The sequence below is a fragment of the Lepidochelys olivacea genome, assembly GCF_965140295.1.
Source record: "Lepidochelys olivacea isolate rLepOli2 genome assembly, chromosome: 5".
Taxonomy (NCBI): domain Eukaryota; kingdom Metazoa; phylum Chordata; order Testudines; family Cheloniidae; genus Lepidochelys; species Lepidochelys olivacea.
In genome coordinates this window covers 19,008,812-19,028,227 of record NC_140415.1, presented here as the reverse complement: position 1 = coordinate 19,028,227, position 19,416 = coordinate 19,008,812, and the positions used below count along the sequence as shown (strand labels likewise).

The window sequence follows — 19,416 nt, the reverse complement described above, 5'->3', positions numbered from 1 at the left end:
GTTACAAGTCCCTGCAGGAGAGGATGGGGATACTAGAACTGTTCAGATTGCCAGAATTTATTAGTGTGGCCAAAACACTAGCTTTGTTCTCAGAAATGGCTGAACTATATTGGCTGAAATCTTCTAAAGCAGTTCAGCTTGACGCAGACACCCAGTGTCAAAAATTTCAGCCCAAAATGTTTAATGTTTGGCATAGTTATAAGCAACTGAAAACAGGGTCTTAAAATGGGAGGTGTTGGGCAACCTTAATAATTTTGTAATTTGCATCTTGAGTCTTGGGGGTCAAATAGACTAGCTACCCTGTATATTAACTGAATTTTATTGTACTGTGAAATTTTAAATTGTACTATTGCTTGGCAGGTCATTAGATTATTGGGGAGGAGCTGAGCAAATAGCTTTGAAAGAGATATCTGTATTTACAAAGGCTGGTGTCTATCCACTTTCCATTGATGAAGTGGTGAACCAATTAATAAACTTGCATTGCTCAAGAAAGGTTCTTGAATAGTGCAAGACAGTATATTCCTGAGGTATAAGGCTGGGAGAATTTGGCTGGTGCCTTTCTCTGTGTGATTCATGAGTGGCTCTGGGAGCATTCATGCAATATAGTTGGGTATGGGGCTCCATATGTGGTTGTGCCAAGTGATAACAGCGCCTGGAGGGGATTGCTGCTTGTCACTAGCAAAGCATTGTGAGAGACAGACCAGGATGGAGCGTTAAGGGACACATCTCTTATCTTAGCTCCTGGCAGACAGTACACCCTTCTGTTCTGTGATCAACTCTGGAGACAGACCTCTCCATTTTTCTGAGTAGGGAGTTCCCAGTCATGTAGACCTCCCTCTTCCTGGTGTGGGTGTGATTCTCTGGCCTTCCCTCTACTGTTCTTTCTGGTTGCAAGTCCTCTTGTCTTTTGTTTTCACTTGCAATCTTCCGAGAGTCATCCTCGATCCTCTTGGGGCTCTAAACTCTGGGTATCTCCATTGACTCTTTCCCTCTTCTTGTAAGACTAGCCGCTCTTCTCTTCTTCTCCTTGCACTCTTGTCTTCTATTACTGCCTGCTCTGCCCCTTCTTCATTTTCCATCTCAGCAAACCTGTTTCTGAGTTCTATTTCTCCTTCACTAACCAGTCTTTTTCTCTGCCTGGTTCTTGAAGTCACATGCTTCCTTTGGCCACTTTCTTCATGCAGCAATCTACCCTCACAGTTTTCCAGTCCAGCTTGCATCTGTGAGTCTTGAGTTTTCTCTTCAGCCTCCTCTTGCTTCCCTCCATCATCTGCTTAAATCCCTTTTGAAACTCAGCCATGGTTTCTACCTGTGTCTCCAAACCTCAGATCTTTTCTTCTATCAGCTCTTCAGGCAGCACTTCATACAAATGAAGCACTTTTCAGATACCCACTCCAGGATAATGTGCACTGCAGCTTCCACATCCAGTCATCTTCACTGACTCTTCCATTCCTTTGGTCACTACTACTGCTGCCTCTGTAGCTGTCCTAGCCTTTCCTCCTAAGCTTCTGTCAAGGAGAAAAAAGAAAGCACACATACGCACAGTCCCAGCCCCAAATTCCCACTCAGACTCCTCTGTTTCCAGCTCTATTTGCTGGCTCATGTGCCTCCACCCTCTGATACCAGCATTAGTGAGTGAATTATGTATATGGTGCCATGCTGTATCATATCCTGTTTTTATACATTTGTGTCAGTCTATTGGCATTAATGATTTGAGATGGTTGGTGCATTAATGATTGGGTTTAATGGATGGTCAGTTGAAGCCCTAGTCTACTGCCCTACATCTTGTACAGAGCAAGTGACTTCCTGCAGTTGGGCAGAATCTAATCTCTCATTGTGGGCTTTTTATACTTAACTAGAGTAGCTGAAGCAATCATTTAGTTTTGAATTTCCATTTGAAGCTACCTTCCAGGCCAGTAGTGCATACTTGTGTCCATCATCCTGAAACATAGGTTAGAATCCTGAGCAAAGGATGGGACTGGATTTTAGGTGAGCAATGATATCTTGGCTCAGTTGCCTAATAATTGCATAAATACACGATAATGAACATGCTTCATGGAATAAAGATATGGAAGCTTCTTAAAGTATCAATTAAAAAGGTATGAAACCTGTTCTAAGAAGTCAAAGCTGTATCATTTCGCACAACAAAATATACTAAAGTGTTTTCTTCTTTTTAGTCCAAGTGGTAAGAAGTTCAGAAGCAAGCCTCAGTTGGCAAGATACCTGGGAAACACTGTTGATCTCAGCAGTTTTGACTTCAGAACGGGAAAGATGATGCCCAGTAAATTACAGAAGAACAAACAAAGACTAAGGAATGATTCTCTCAATCAAAATAAGGTTTGTTAGTAAATACACTATGTTTAAGTGTATCTATGCTACTTGACCTCTAGAGCATTTAGCAACTTTTCTGCATAAAGCAGCCTGCTGCTCCGGGGTGTGTGTGTCTGTATATTTATCTTTTTAGTTGTCATGGAGATATAGATTTTTTTGAGTAGCAGCAATATTCTGCTACTACAAGGAACAATCAAGGTGAGGCTAAACCTGGAACATCAAATTTAAACAATAATTCAAGAGTTGGCCCGTGTGTGTGATTGAGAACAAATTTCAGTAGTGTTCATCTGATGACCAGTAAGGGTTAAAGCACATTTCTAAATTAGGCCTGTTAAGTTAGTTGATGTCAAGAGATTATCCTGTTCACTTGTCCAGCTTTTACCCTTGTTGTGTTCATCTTCCTGTTCTGAGCTAAAATGTTTCATATTTTTTCATATGTGCCAGGAAGCTTGTCTTTTGAGGCAGTTACATAATATTTATACAAACGTTGGTGTCTTTTAAAATTATGCATCCAAAAGAAGCAATTTTTTAAAAGATGGGGTCTGTGAAACGAGACGGCATCAGGCTTTTTCATTAATAGGAAAATATATTCCTCTTCTGATAGTGGTTAGAGGGGAAAAAAGGGCGGCGGGGGGGCCCCTATAGCACACACAGGCAAAGATAATAGATGCAGTATGTTAGGAAAATTACGAATAAAGCCATGACTGCTGACACCTAGATACCATAGTGACAGATGCAGTAAGGATGCTTATACTGTAAGGATTCTTTCCAAAAGTTCTTTCCAAAACAGCTGGGTTTTTAAAATAATTTTCAATGTTTTCATTTAAATTGGCAATTATATATTTAAACAGTGCATGGAAATGCATAATAAGCTATATCTGGTTTCCAGGACATGGATCCACAAGATTAAATTAATGGCAGATGACAGAAGGCATGGACCACACAGTTCATGCTGATCTTTTATATTTAATGTATGCGTTTAAAAAAAACCACACCCCCCTCACAGACATGCTCTTTTTTGAAAGAGCATGTAATAGAGAAGTAGTACCAGGACACTAATTCAGTGAGTTTTGCAGAATTTTATGTATAAAAGTCTGGGCCACATTCTGATTTTTACACTAGTGCAAAATTGCAAGTAATGCTTTTGAAATCACAGAAACTATCCTGGGTTTACAGCAGTGTAAGTGAGAGCAGAATCTATCCTTTTTAATATGCCATGCTATTTAAAATCTGTGCTTTGTGGGCTACTAGATTATTTCTTCAGTAGGTAGTAAAAAGGACTTCAAATTTAATCTTGAAGTTTGCTATTTGTGAGTTCTAACACACAGTTGTTAGAGCAGAGTGATATGTGGTGTTCATCTTCTAGTAAATCTTGCAGCTGAATTCTTTTCAATACCTCTAACAGATTTACCTTGTCATGTTTGTGCATAAACTTATTCACACATACTGTGCTAGTTGTTAGTCTTGTACAAACAGTTTACCATGAGTGGTTTCTAAATCATTTGCCTCTGTTTCATATTTTTTGCAAAGGACGAAGTATAAAACTGCAGCTAAGCTGTCTTTCTCAACCATATTGAGACAGTTAAATATATAGCCATCAATGGCTATTAGCCAGGATGGGCAGGGATCGTGTCCCTAGCCTCAGTTTACCAGAAGCTGGAAATGGGCAACGGGATGGATCACTTGATAATTGCCTGTTCTGTTCATTCCCTCTGGGTCACCTGGCATTGGCCACTGTTGGAAGACAGGATATTGGGCTAGATGGACCTTTGGTCTGACTCAGTATGGCCGCTTTTTTGTTCTATGTTTTATATACAGATGGTAATTGAAAAATCCTGTTTAAAAAAATTTTTTTTGCCTCTGCAATAATTAATTGAACATATTAGTTAAGTTTTATGATATCTTTAGCTTGAAACCAGCATATAGATATTGCAAATAAGTTATCGTCTTCTTTGTGCTGTTAACATTTATGGGTCACTTACAATCTGTCATCTGGTCTTCTACACAAACTGCAAGGCATCCTGATTAGGTATCAGTGCACTTACAGAATTAGCAATAAAACCCTTTTGATTGATGGGCTTTGTTGGGGTGGGGGAGGGAAGGAGGAGTTTTGCTTCTATCTTACAGTAATCTTTTCAAATAATTTGTAATGCCTTTAATTTGGACATTTTAAGTATTTAAAACTATTTTGCTGGTTTGAGAGGTTCCTGAAGAGAGAACTGAAGATAAGATTCAGAGTAGTTTTGAATAAGAACTAATAAATGCAGTTATTTGGTGCTACTGTTAGGCTGTAAAAATGCCTTCCATGACCCTTCCAAATTGGTGGTTTGCTTTATTTTGAAAGAAAAGTATATTAGACTACTGTCTAACCAAACATTTATGTAATGAGTGACCTAAGGATCATCTGGTTGGAAAGGCTTGGAAATAATATTGTGGGAACTTTCTAAATCATACTCAGTATGAAGTATCTTTTCCAGAAGGAGCATAGTGGACGGCCTTCTGGAAAACATTTCTGCTAGCATAGAAATATTATGTAAGGAAGAATACAGCTGGATGGAGCATAGATGTGGCACAAGGATGCATTGACAGGCCTGACAGATGACGTAATACCTTAGTTCCTTCAAGGGCAAAGGGACTTTATTTGGGGAGAGCTGCTTTTAAAGGATGTTAATCAAGCAGCAGCAGAACCTGGCAGAGAAGTCTTTGGCCTTTAAACCCATTCTGATTAAGAATATTGAGCTTTTTATAACAAGTATGTTGGTAACTGAATACCATAACTTACTTTGTGTCTTAAATGAAGTGATGTTTATTAGACCTTTTATAGACATTTCATTACATTTTACATTGTGTCCTTGACTGTGAAGGATTCCAAATTTATACAAATTTAAACTATGTGAAATACAGAGGTGCTACTTCATTCACCGCTAGGATGCAACTATTGGAGCATAATCCAACACCATGAAATGAACCATGGATGAATGCTAGTTTATGGTTTCATTAAAAATTCTCAGTTTGTACTCTGAAAATCAACCAAACACTGTACTGCATAATTATAATTAATTATGATTTTCTGAACATCCAGAAGTATGCGGGGAGCTGCATCAAAACAAGTATAGCTGAGTTCCCTGCTAACTGTTTAGGGGACTGACTCAGAGCCCACTGAAATTAGTGGGAAACGTTAGGGACTTCCTCAATAGCCCACGGAAGTCAATGGAAAGTACAGATATGACATTAAAAGTGAGGATAATAAGGACGCTAAAAGCAGGCCAGGAAGAGGGTAAGGGCATGGTTACAGAATACTTTTACATTGATTCACTCTTTGCTTGTACAGTTTGAAAGACACCTGCTAGCTGTCAGACTAAACTAGAAAGTGGTTGATATGGAAGAGCCTGGGAACTTTCCAGGGCCATGGCACCACAGAAATTTGAAGCCCAGACCAACCCTGGCTGACTTCAGGCTAGTTAGGTGTCTGGTAAATCTTATGCTCCCCCATCGTTAATACTTGTTTCGCATTTCTCTGCAATTATAAGGCTTAACAATTTTTTAAAAAATGAAATCTTAACAACTCCAGAATCTTACATTCCCCAGGGAAAGCTTCCCATTCACTGCTTTTAAGTGTATGCGTGGATTCTATACGTATTATCACATACACAAAATACAATAGCTTGTTATTTGCCTCTTAGTAGTGTGCTAAAGTATCACAGCTTGGTTTGTTTATCCTCTCCTGTATGACTATAGAAAGATATCTAAAGAAACATACCTTTAAAATAAAAATTGGAACTAGAATGAGATGAAAGATTACACAGTACTTACACAGTATATTTCATTTCATTGAATAATTTGAGGGGAACACTTTTTTTCTTTCCCTTAAAAGGAACTCAAGTTGCATGCACAAAATGTCTTGAACGTACAATTCAAAATGCCTTTTATTTATTTGTTTGTTTGTTTGTTTTTAAGTGTCCCTGGTTGTTTATAATGTAAAAGTTCTGAAATTCCAAAGTTTGTTTGGATTTAAAAGTCTCTGGAGATAATGCCAAAAGACTTGACATTGTCTCAGAAAAGCTGTGAAAGACTGGTGTTCATGTCTATGTTGAAAGTGCTTGTGGAATATAATACACTTAGAAACGATGGGGCCAAGTTCATCCATTATCTTAACTCCATTGACTCCATTAGATCTGTGTCATTAGTGAAAAAATTAGTTACAACACAGTATTTTTAAAAGAAATAAATTGCCCTATTTTTGACGGAAACATTTATATTCATTAGCCTAACACAAGTTACTCTTATTGGATGCAGGACAATCTCAAAACGTCTGTTTTCTTTATCTGCTAGAAAATCAGAGGTGCATAATGTAAGAACATTGTTGCATTTTTGTGACCCTCATTGTCCAAAGCTGCTTTACTATATTAACAAATGCACAACAATATTTCGGACTTCAGCAAAAGCAAACTAATGCCCTCAGTCCACCCTGAAAATTCCCAACCCTTCCCTTTTGGAAACATCTTCAAAATGAGATTTACAAGTTACCATGTGTTAATTTGTTACCATTCATTGGGCTATTTCTTAGGGCATGTCTGCACCAAAACACTAAACAAAGTTGAGGCATATCAACTAAAGGTGTGAAGTCGGTGCACATAAAAATGTTAACCCCTGTGTGGGTGCTGTTGTTCAGGAGTAATTATTTTGCTGTAACTTAATCCTCCTCCAAGAGGAGACCACTCTATTCCTGAGTGAGAGCATGGGGAGCGTGGGGGGGAGAAGGGTAATGACCTCCTATTTGTAAACACAGGATGCCCATATATGCAGTGCATGGACATCCAAACCTGCCAGATTACTGTAGCTCTGGCCTTGTGAAAGTGAACAAGCAATTTGAGATCTAGTTCTACAGTTTGAAAACTAGTTGCTCAATAGGATGTGAGCAATAAGTGACACACTCGTGAATGTTTTTAAAAGGAATCCAGTAAAGCTCTATGGGTCTGACATGTCATTGGCAGCAATGTTTAGAGGATTCATTATTATAACACATGGCACTAATACACACAAGGAGATCAGAGTCTGTAAATATCCCTTCTACATAGGGAGAAGATTTCTCAAAATAGAAGCTGTTTGAGTTAAGCTGTTCGACTTAGAAGCTCAAAGAGACACATTCAGACTAAAAATAAGAAAATTTTGTAGCATAAGATCTATAGATTTGTTAGGGGTGCTGGTCAGGCCTTTAGGTAGAGTGGCTGGTATCCATCCCAGGCCTTGAAAGGTTCTGGACCCATGTTCCTTACTGAAGGAAATATGACTCAGGAATTGTAACTCATTATCAGTTTCTATTTTATAAATTTTATTAAAACTCTAAAACTAAAGTTTAATCAAGAAAACCTATCACCAGAATTAACCTGAATATTAAACAAAAATAGAACACTATGAAACTATCAAATCAGACAAGTGAATCTTAATATTGGAAGTAAAGTATCAGATGAGTACAAAAATAATCCCCTTATAAATTCTAAGGGGTCTAAGAATGTGGCTTTAGTTGGGATTTATAACCAAACAAAAGAACTTCACCAAATCAGTTATATCTATAATTCTCATCTGGTTAGGTATGTATATACTTATATTGAAAGCAGTTATTCACTTATATCTGATCTACAACCTCCGAGCCAATTATAAAGCTTCCTTCTTACATGTTACGAATTATACCTGATAGGACACGCACACAAATGCTGCGAATTACACCTGATAGGACACACACACAAATGCTGCAAATTACACCTGGTAGGACACGCACACAGATGCTGCGAATTATACCTGGTAGGTCACGCACAGTTTGAATCTAGGCTGAGGCACATAAACAAAGTCCACAACTGCCGAGTTCCCAAAAAACACCAAGTTTATTACGCTCAAGTGTGGTGCCCCCCTGCTAGCCAGGAGGGGACCCCGAATACAGATTATACAAAGGTTATATACCTCTTGGCAAAGCATGTTGCCCTCGTGCACCGAAAACCTTAGCCAATAAAGAAACCCTTTTCTTATCTACCACCTATCCCTGCTTGGTGCATTTCTCGTGCTAAACCAGTATGTTAATTACACAGCATGGTCCTAAAGCGATGCATCAGTAACTTTTATTATCAGGATGGGAGGCCTCACATCAAAGGCCAGGAGATAAGGAGTTTAGGGACTGACAAAGAACAGATACTGGGAGTCAAGGCAGGCTGGAGACAAGGAGGAGGATTTTCACAGGAATGCAGTATCTAAGGAACACTCCTCCTGGTGCATGATGTGCTTGCTTTTAGACAATGGTGGGCCCCAAACCAAAATGGAGTCACATGTGCTAACTTTTCCTTAATGTGTGCTAACTTTTCCTTAACATACATGATGGGGTACCCTTTTCCTTCCTTCCAGCACAGATATTATAATACAATCTTAAAAAGAATATTCTTGATAAGTACAAGTTTAACAATTATTTGTCAAAAATTACAGATGACAATATAAAGTATCTCAAGACTTTTTAAAACACAGAACATACTTTACGGGAAAATATTTCGGGCTGTTTAATCCTGGGGAACTTCATTTTTTCGAGCGCCTGTCCTGTGTGGCTTTATTAGGTGTCTGCACAGATATATGTGCACCCAGCCACGCTCTCATTGGTACACCCTGAAAAAGGCTGGGATGTTCTTAGTAGGGCCAGTGTTTTCTGGAAACTGGCAATATTGCTACGTTTTTCTTTTCATGAAATTACCTTCCATTTCTGAAATCACCGAGTCCTTACGATTTTCTACCTTCTGCTTCAGGCATTTGAGTCGTTTTCTACCAATGTCTAAATGGTTAAACATGAGGCTAGTGTTAAAGAATTCGGCAAGTATATGTTCCATATGGATGGAGGGATGTTATTTTGTACAATTTGAAGCAAAGTTCTTGACCATGTTAAAAAGGACTACTTAGTCAACCACATTAAAGGTCCATGTCATGTTGTAGCAACGGAAAAACAAAAAACAAAGGGCAAAGAGTGGTGAAGTGACAGTAGCAAAGGCACAGCTCATGATTATTGGTGTACTTGTATGACAAAACGAAAATTAGAATTACAGGGAAAAGATATAGTACAAGAATGGGTGAAGGCCTGTTGCAGTGCAAACATCCCACTAGAAAAACTAGACAATCCCAAAATGAGAGAATTCCTAAATAAGCACACATGAAATGGGGCCTGTATCCAGCAAACAAGTACACTGAGATGAGTCCATCTTCCCCACATCTTTGAACAAAACAAGCGACAACTGATTGCTGAACTGAAGGATCAGCAAGCAGCTATAATTGTGGATAAATATACAGACAGCCTGCATCAGTGTGTTGCAAATATTCTAATAGAGCTGATGCAGGTTTCAGAAGATTTCCCAGCTGCTGCCAAGCTCGTAGAAACGATAGAGTTAGAACATGTTAAACTACAGTGCACAAGCTGTTATAAAGTCCCTTGTACACCATGAAATTGACTTTTCAAATGTAGTGGCTTATGTGACAGATAATGCAAAGAACATGTGAAAGTCATTCAAAAACTGTTTAAATGGCATTTTAACCAACTGCATTCATGTGCCTGGTGGGCACACAAGACAGCTTTACTAGGTGAGTGCTGGTGCCATTTGTATACAGAAGTGGACCATCTGTGTGCTCTAATAAAAAAGCTGTTCTGAAAACCCCTACTCAGATGTGTTCATTTCAGAGACTATCTTATTGACTATGGAGTTGAAAGTCCAACATTACCTCTGGAATAGTTGTAACAAGATGGACTACTTTGTTTAAAGCCATAGACTATCACTGCCATCATGTGGAGTACTCCACTGTACATCACGTGGAGTACTACATGTGGGTTCGTTGCTTGGGAAATCGAAGGGGAGGATATGACTGCCGTTTTAGAGGAGCTAAGTGTTTAATCGCAGAGAGAATTGCTTGTGGCAAATTTAATTTTTATTGAAGCAGAAGCAACTCCACTAGTTCAGACGCTACTTAAGTTTGAATCACGGTCGACATTACCAACAGAAGTGTACAACGTTGCATCTGATCTGCCAGCAATACTTCAGTACAGAGGACAGAATGCACTGTACAATCTCAAGTGTTACGTTTTTCAGAGCTCTGCAGAGAAATTGCAGGGATACTTAAATACAAACAGCCAGCATATACATTTTTTTCGTGATGTGAGAATTCTTGATCCCAAGCAAGTTTGTGTACTCTCCTGCAACTTCAGTGACTATGAAGAGAGTATACCACTGCTGAGTTCTGTATCTGAGGGTGAGCGAGCAGTTTACTTGAACACTGTAAATTAACTTCCTAGTATCAATGACACTGCTCTCTCCAGTTTTTGGAAAAGCATGGACAAATGTTTGTCAAGACTTAGCCAGATTGCTCATGTTGTTTTGGCAATCCAGTGCAATTCAGTTGATGCTGAACACAGTTTCTCCAATCTTGAACGAGTGCTAACCCCGCAACGTTACTATATGTGATTGGAAAGTATGAAGATGTACGCGCAAATGAGTTTTAATGCATCCTAAGCATGTGTCAATGAATATTTGTATGGTGATATAGGTGATATACAGATATTTGCAATAAAATGTTAGTTTAAGCAGAAATGTAATATTCCAAATTTCCCCTTGCTGTTAGATTGTTGCATAAAACAACACTCCAACTTTCATTTTAATTGTATAGTCTTGTGTAGCAAGAATTTTGTTTTGTGTTTAAAGTGATTATCACTTAATACATTTTTTTATGTTCTAAACCTGACAATTTTGGTTGGTTAAAAAAATTGTCTGTAAACGTAATGTAGGCTACCGCATTTTTGTGCTGTAAAGGATTACATATTGCTCAGGTTTGTCAATACATGTATTTTTGTATTAATATAATGCATATCTAAAATTTCTGAAATAAAAAGCTTTGAAAATCCGAAATTACTCTGTTATCATGGACGAAAAGACTGTCCGAAGTTCTTAAGTATGTGGGGTGTGTTAGCCAGCAATTCTTAAAATATTTGGTATTTTCTGTGTCTCAGAAGTTTTTTTCAACCTGTGACACGACTGCCAAAATATCAAGCATAAGACTACTTCTGAGAAAACTTGCATACTCTTATCTGGATCATGTATCCTAAAAATATTGTCACTGGTATATGAGAAATAAAATATCATCCCCTTATAAAATACCTAATGCAAATACCTGAGCACAACAAAGCCAATCGTGCAAACATTCATTTTTCAGTAAAATAAAAATAAATTCAGACTTATGATACATTTTTATCTCCATTTTCTCCTGAGCTGATCTAAAAATAGGGAAATGTTTTCATTCTTCTTGGAAACAAGATTTTACAGTAACTATTCTAGTTTGGAACTAGATTATAGGTCAAACAGCGTATCTTCTAAAACCTAAAATACAGCACACCAAGATGAAACGCATTCAAAATATAAAATTTAAAAAATTATAGAAGGTATTGATATAGAGACAAGCTATTTTCACAGAAGTGAGGGTAATTAACTATTAGAACAGTTTATTAGGGTTGTGGGGGTTTCTTTGTCACTTAGTGTCATTTAGTCTAAGATTTAAAATGTTTCTGAAAGAGATGCTCTAACTCAATTAAAGTTATGAAGATCCTTGATACAGGAAATACTGTGATCTATTTTTATGTAGGCGGTTCATTTAGATCATATTGGTCCATTTTTATCTTAAGATCTGTGAATTTCTGAATAACACTTTTGTTTATTAGAACCTTAAATTACTTGCTTTGATTATGTTTTCAAACAGGTTTGGAAAGCTGAATTTGTCATTAGCTTTCTGACAATAGCTCACTTTAGCAACAAGTCATTTAAATAAATAACGTATATTTTCCAATAAGGAAAGGTGGGCTCTCATGCGGCTTTATTTTTCCACGAGATAGAAGTAGCTGTGAAACTTCTAAACCTCACTTTTTTCTTTTAAAATAAGTGAGTTGGTTGAAAGGTTAGCTATCCAAGAACTCATTAGTGCAGTAACAACAAATTCTTTCACAAGTCAGTAAAAATGGGTTAATCCAACAGCAATCTGTTATACAGTCCTTGCTAATCCTTTTTTTTTTTTTAAACAGGGTAAACCAGACTTAAATACGACACTGCCAATCAGACAAACAGCATCCATTTTCAAACAGCCAGTAACCAAAGTTACCAACCATCCTAGCAATAAAGTGAGATCAGATCCACAACGAGTGACTGAACAGCCACGCCAGGTAAGAAGGTCATCAGTTCCCTGTTGTTACCATTCAGAAAGTGGTATTGTGACCTGAGATCTAATTGGCTCTAGTTTAAATTTAAGACAGAATAATTTCATTCCAGGGGAGATTATGTCCTTAATGTGATTCTATTAAGTGTCTCTTCTTTTTATTAAAAAAAAAAGTGTAGTGGAGAAGTAGCTGAAAAGGCTTGATTCCATGCATGTTAAAATGAGTGTGTAGGAGGTTAACTCTTTAATCCATACCTTCCTTCATAGTTCTACAATTAGAGAATTTCACTGAGTTATAACACTTTTTAAAAACAATCCCTGTATTTTGACATGAAGCATCAAACTTCATTGTATTGTCCTCTTTACAGCATTTGTTCCTAAAAAGTTTGCTGTTTTATAAAGGGGAGGGGATAGAACATACAAGTGAGCTGTAACTCACGAAAGCTTATGCTCAAATAAATTTGTTAGTCTCTAAGGTGCCACAAGTACTCCTTACCTTTGTAAAAGGCATTTTACTGGAAGAAGGCTTTACATAAAACATTAAAAAATGCTGTTTTGTGTCTCTTAAATTCATTAAATCCCCTTTAAGCAGACTTTTGATGAATGCTCATTTTTAGAAAATAGTAGAGTATATTATTATAAATTCTGTTTTGTACAGGATTTCATTTAGATCCCTTTCTTTTACTGATGTTTGATCATCTCTTCACACCAAAGGGATCTTCATTTGAAAAGAAATGAACAAATGCAAGAACTATCACAAGGAACTCCCTGTTAGCTAATTATTAGTGCTGTGTATATATGAGTGAGATTTAAAAACAGTACCTGAAGGATCAATGTAATCTTATTTATCAAGTCCCTATAAGGTTGCTACCATCAAATTAAGATGCCTTATAACATTGGCTGTTTTAAGAAGAAAATACTATAGCACTTATGTATGTATTCGGTACACTCTCATGGCCCCTTTCTTATTATAGAACAGAGTTAAGTTCTGGGGCAAACATGCTTTTAACATTCATTTCCTATGAAATCAAGACTGCTTCTATCAGCATTGCTCCCTCAAGGTTCCTGTGTGCAGATCTTGTAAGAAATAGTTTTGACCTATCACACATGATTGGGCTTTGTTTTCTTAAAGAATCTATCTAAAGAATTTGGATCCTACATCCTGTGTAGTGTTTCTTCCTCTTCAGGTGAGCCAGAAAAGAAGAGATTTGGAGCCATATTGGATCATCTTGTTATAGAGGTCTTTCAGCAAGATTTGAAGGTCTCGACTTGCCTCACTGTTGGTCCCACGAAGTTCAGCAGGGGCCATGTAAGTGTATCACATCCAGATCTAACAGATACATAACTGCATGGGTCTACAGCCTCTTATCACCATATATTCTTTGGGTTTCCGTTGAGCTACTACACTTCCAGTGCCAGGCTTTTCCTTTCAGTGCGGCTGCTGCACCACTAATATTCACCAAATGGTAGCAGTTGTAGCACCTTCATTCTAGAGAAATGGATCTCTGCCAGTTCATACCTTGATGACTGATTCAAAACCCTTCCCTGGTTGTCTGCTCCCTTACCTCCCGCAAATTTAGTGACTGAGGTCTTCTACAACTAGTCCCTTGATCTTTATGTGAAAGAGTAATCTTTCCTCCTAAAGATTCCCATTATAGATGACTTTCAGTACTCAATTGGGCGAGGTCTTTGCCTTCTAAGAGAGGGTTTAATAAATTAAGAAGATGGAATGAGATCTAAAGCTAAACAACACCTGCTATATTGGACATCCTGGTTACTTTTGAACAGATTCCATTCTCATCTTTTACAGCATCACTTCTTGGTAAGAGGACACACTGAACAAAATTACCAAGCAAAATGTTGGTGTTCTGAGCAGAAGAGGTTTCTATAAAGATCGGTGACATTTTTTTATTGTTTTTGGAGACTTGGGTTTGAAATGGTTTAAAAAACTCTTTCCCCCCACCCCTTCCCTATTTAGTGCTGATTTTAGACAATAATTCTAGGGCTGTTGTTAACTTAAAAGCAGTGTTCTTGTTTTCTCCAATGCACTTCGTCTCTTTGGAATGGTCACATAGATCCCAAGAAACCTGGAGATGCCATTCTTTTTGTTTAAATCTGACTTCTAAAGCACAAGCTGGTGTGGCTTCAGCTTGTCTGCAATTTCCCTGGGTCTTTAAAGGCACTGATTCTAGCTTTTTCTTCTATTCAGTAAAGCTCATGTGGTTCTGGGAAGTGCAGAGTTAACAGTATGCAGAAAATCCAAAAAGCTTAAAATCCGTAGTGCTGCAATTGCTTGACTAATCCTGTGATATGTAAACTCACTAATCTGGATTGGTGGGGTACAGTGACAAAAAAATACACTTTTCACAATTGCTAAGATGATTGATTTGAGGGGACCAACCATGGGAGTGAAGTTCAGCTCAAAGATATTTCCCACTCCTTTGTACTCCTTTCCAGCCTGTCTGTTGTTAGATTTTCAAACCATAAATTTGAATTGTTGTAAAAGTCCCTCCTGGAAACTTTATAAACAGTACATTTTTTTTATTATGGTGCAGTAAACAAAGAAGTTAGTTGCATACTAGATACTTTAAAACTTTCTTCCAAACTATGTGTAGAGACTTTTCTGGTACAACAACTTAAAAGAAAAGTGGGGGGAGGGGGGGGGAAGAAAGAAAGAGAAAATAATCTGGAATCCTAAAACCCTCTTTAAAATTTAGGGATGGGTTTTCTTGGTAGAAATATTATGCAGATAGAAGCAGACTCTCCCAGCACTTCTCAATTAACCTCCAGATAAATTGTGATAGAGACTGTGTTTATAAAGACTTCCCTGTGCTTTGTATTTCAGGAAAGTCGCAATTCAAAATAGGCCATAGATTACTTGTTATTTACATTGTAACAAATATTAGTGAAACAATTTGACAATTGATTATATGCTTTTCATATAGGACATGTAAATCTCTTAAAAATTAGTCTCCTCCATGGAAAAATAATCTATCACAAAATGATGATAGAAGTCTTTTTGGTATATAAATTGCCAAATGGTCCAGAGGGATCTCAGCTACCACCTTTGTGTGCAATTGCACATCTGCAATCACTTGCATATGTGTGTATGCATATGATAGGTTTTATCCTAATTGTGCATTTGAATAGATTTGCACACTCAAATTCTGTAATTCTGCACATTCTACCGAGTATAGAAGAAGTCCAATGGAGTGCATAGGCCCTGCTTACTTTCCACAAAACAAGGATATGGTTCCCTGTTAGGATCTTTTACAGGACAAAGTAATGAGGCAGGACTGGATACTAACAGTTCAGTTAGACTCTGAGAGAGTACACCAGGGTTTCCCAACATTTTATATTGTAGAGCATCTCTTAGTAGGGAGGCAATCTCATGATTGCTCTTTCCAAATCAAAGTGAATTCCTCCCACATACAATCAATTTCCCCTCCAAACAAAATCCATTCCACGCTTTCCCCTATATACACATTCAAAATAAACTCCCACTGCTGTTGATGTTGCCACCCCCACAAGTCCCACATGCGTACAAATTTCCCCCATGCTAAAACTCAAGTTCAATCAACCTACTACCTTCAGGCGTCGTGGTTTCTCTATGCCTACGTTCCTCACTATTCTCCCATCCTAACCCAAATCTCCCTCTAGGTCCCGGACTCCTTTTTTTTTTCCTAAGTACCTTTGTCTGGCCTCCTTTCTCTTTTTTACCTCCATCTACCTCCCTCCTCACAATAGAATTTGAAACCAGATTTTGCCAACATTCCTTCATAGCCTGACTTTTCATGTGGTGGTCTCAATGGCTTCTTTTTGTGGTCCTCTTTGTGGTAGCTATCCCCTTAGCAATTCCAGTAGTTTCTTTGTCACGTGATAGCCTCAGAAGCAATCTCTCTGTTGGCTTCCTAGGTGGTGTTGCAGTGAGATTTCGGGCTTCAGCTCCTTCAGGTAGCAGATGTCTTTATGGTAGCTCCTCCATGACCTTACAGCAGCAGCTTCCTTCTGGGGTGGGTGTTGGTAGAGTTGGGAACTCCTTTTATGGAGCAACAGACCCTAGTGGCACCTGTGGTTCTATGCTTTTAGGTGTCCTGGCAGCAGTTGCACACAAAGGATGGAGCCAGGATCATCATGACACTGCTCAGCTCTTCATGTGCCACTGGAAAGAGCTTTTAGATCACAGTTCAGGAACATCTGGAATACGTAGTTCTTGGTTCTCTATCTTACTTGCTCATCAAGAAAGAGGAATCCACACGAGGGTGTGAGAAGGTAGAGCTGCACATCCAGGGTTCCTAGATCTAGGCTGTATCCTTAGGTGGGGACTGAGTCTATTTATTGAAGACAGAAGCTTGCTGACAAACTACTCTTTCTCCCCCCCCTCCCCCCCACTGCTGAACTAGTGAATGCACTTTCAACTTCTATGAATTGTTTTAAAATCCTCAAACTTTTTTTTTCATACACTGACATCAGTCAATCCAGAGGCACTTTGCTAAAACTATATTTGTCATCAAAGCACAGTGCTTTTGCCCACATGCTGCCAAACTTCAAGTCTGTCTCATTCACACAGTCCTTTTGTAGCTACTTCACTTTCTTCCGAAATTACTCTCATACCCAAAACCTGTTTTGGGGTCTCACTGAGGTGGCTCAAAGTAGTAAAGTTACTCCTTTGAGATTATTTTTTTCTACTTGCATTTTGTAGCATTTTGTTTCCCTTATTCCAGGCTTCATTTTCTTGTCTGTTTCGTTACATGGACCAGAAACCCTCAGTCTTCCAGTCATGGCTGCTTGTCTTACTGCTTCAGAGTTGCACTGCACTCAGCTTTGGCTGAGGTTAAGCAGTCAACCTTGGACTGCTACCCAGAATCACTCTGGATGAAAAATGTCAGAATAACTATTGGCTTCAAGAGCAGTTTAATCAGTAAGAAGCAGAAAGCTTGTTTCCTCATCATTGCTGAAAGCTAGTATGATTTTGCCTAATGTCAGGAAACTGCACCTTCTTCCAACTACTGCTCTCTCCCTTCCCATCCAAAAGAACACCAGATGTGGTAGTACTCCGTACTCTCTACTCCTGCCACATACTTCCTTTTGAACCTGGAGTGGGGATTCCCAGAAGAAAGAAAAATACAGTCCAGTGGAGACCCAAGAGCTACACCTCAAGTCAACAGGCAATAAGTTAGCCAATCAGTTGCTTAAGTTAGTACTGCTGGCCTGTTCAGTGTTTCACATCTGACTGAAGAATATTCAGTGACATGGCAAACCAAAACTCCTTTCTTCCTCATGGATTTCAGTATCCCTGCCCTCTAGGTATCCGCTCTGTTTCAGTCTCCAGAGGTTACTGCTCCAAGGTGTAATCAAAAGCTGTACTATTTGTGAAGCACATGTTCTCTCATTGAAAACACAGGTCTCCTTGGTGCTAACTAGCCTGAACTTTTTGACTTCCAGTGCATGCTACAGAGTCCACCTGTTTCTTCCCCAAAAGTTTGAACACAAGTCTCACTTAGGGAATAGGGTTTTTTATGTAGTGGATATTTTGAGACTTGACCAGTTATCTGCTGGAATTACATGAGTGTAGTGCTTTTAAATATGAGTGCCAAGTGCCTAGGGCAAGCATTTTGTTTGTATAATTCAGGATGGATTGATTTAAGTCAAACTAGTTGAATCACTGATTTTAAAATGATTTAACTCAACAAGCAGAAAACCTTGATTTAAATAATAGATTTTAATCTATTGTTTATTTGTACTTTTTAGGTATTTTCCTAAAGAAAGGTTGAGTCTCATTAATTGGTAACCATTAAAACATGTTGATTTTGGAAAATCAACATAGCATTTACACTAATTTGGTGCTTCCTTTTGCTAATCAGGAGGATACAACATACACACACACACACACACACACACTTCTTTAAGTAATTACATAACATATTTATTCAGATTCTTAGTTTTTACATTTTTATTATGTTAGAAAATGGTGAATGATGCATTTCTTATTAACTAGATGATTAATATTTTACTTGTGATTATTATGTCAAGCCCAATTTGGATAGAAATTCAAATTCCATTAAAATGCACAAAAACAGCATTTTAGTTTTATGCAATAAAATTATTAAGTGTTTGATAATAAGAAAAAAATGCTTATCAAAGCATGTTCTGCAGTTAAAACTGATTAAAGGAAGTATTTGTAGTTAGTGAAATGAACTGATTTGTGGTCACCATGTCCTTCAGGATTTTAGAACAAGTAGATCATACTCTCTCACACCTAGATTTTATTCATAGATTGGGAAAAGGAAAACAAGCTTTCCTGCTTTTTTTTTTTTTTAACTCCCAGTTGGTTTCTGAACTTTGAATGAATTAGTTATTGAACTGAACTAGGTGAATAAACTGAAATGAAGAAAGTATTCTCTCTACAGCTGCAGAAAAGGCTACTGCTGTCTAAAGCTGGTTTAGCACTTCAGCAAACTCTGGCTCCAGGTGCTAAGCCAGTGACTTCCTCTTTTTCAGTGGTTTGACTTTCTTTGAAACTTGGCAGCAAATATGTATTGCTTATATTATTTTTTGTATTTAAATGATTTAAATAGATCACAATAAGTTGTCAATTTCAAATTTATTTTAAATAGTTTTTTTAAAAAATAAACTTGTTCAAATAAAAATCTGTTTTAAATAAAATCTGGTTTTAATTTTTACATTTTTTTTTTTTAATGCTGGTATAATATGACATAAGTGCTAATCACATTTGTCTTGCCAATGTTTCAGCTCGGTGCCTTCACATTTCGTGTGGCTTTAAAAGTCCAGAGGTTCTCATGGATTATTTAAATATACACAGGTTGTTCATACAGTCTAACCAGAAAAAGGTCCTCTACCATAGGAATT

General features: G+C 37.8%; 1 protein-coding gene across 1 annotated transcript in view; it reads left to right on the top strand.

The window, feature by feature from the left end:
* The window catches only part of MBD2 (methyl-CpG binding domain protein 2), a 51,294-nt gene that overhangs the window by 8,587 nt on the left and 23,291 nt on the right, over nt 1-19,416 (top strand). The window contains exons 2-3 of the mRNA XM_084629646.1: nt 2,178-2,337; nt 12,416-12,553. Coding sequence (XP_084485772.1) covers nt 2,178-2,337; nt 12,416-12,553 — 298 coding nt within the window. The remainder of the gene's footprint in view (nt 1-2,177; nt 2,338-12,415; nt 12,554-19,416) is intronic.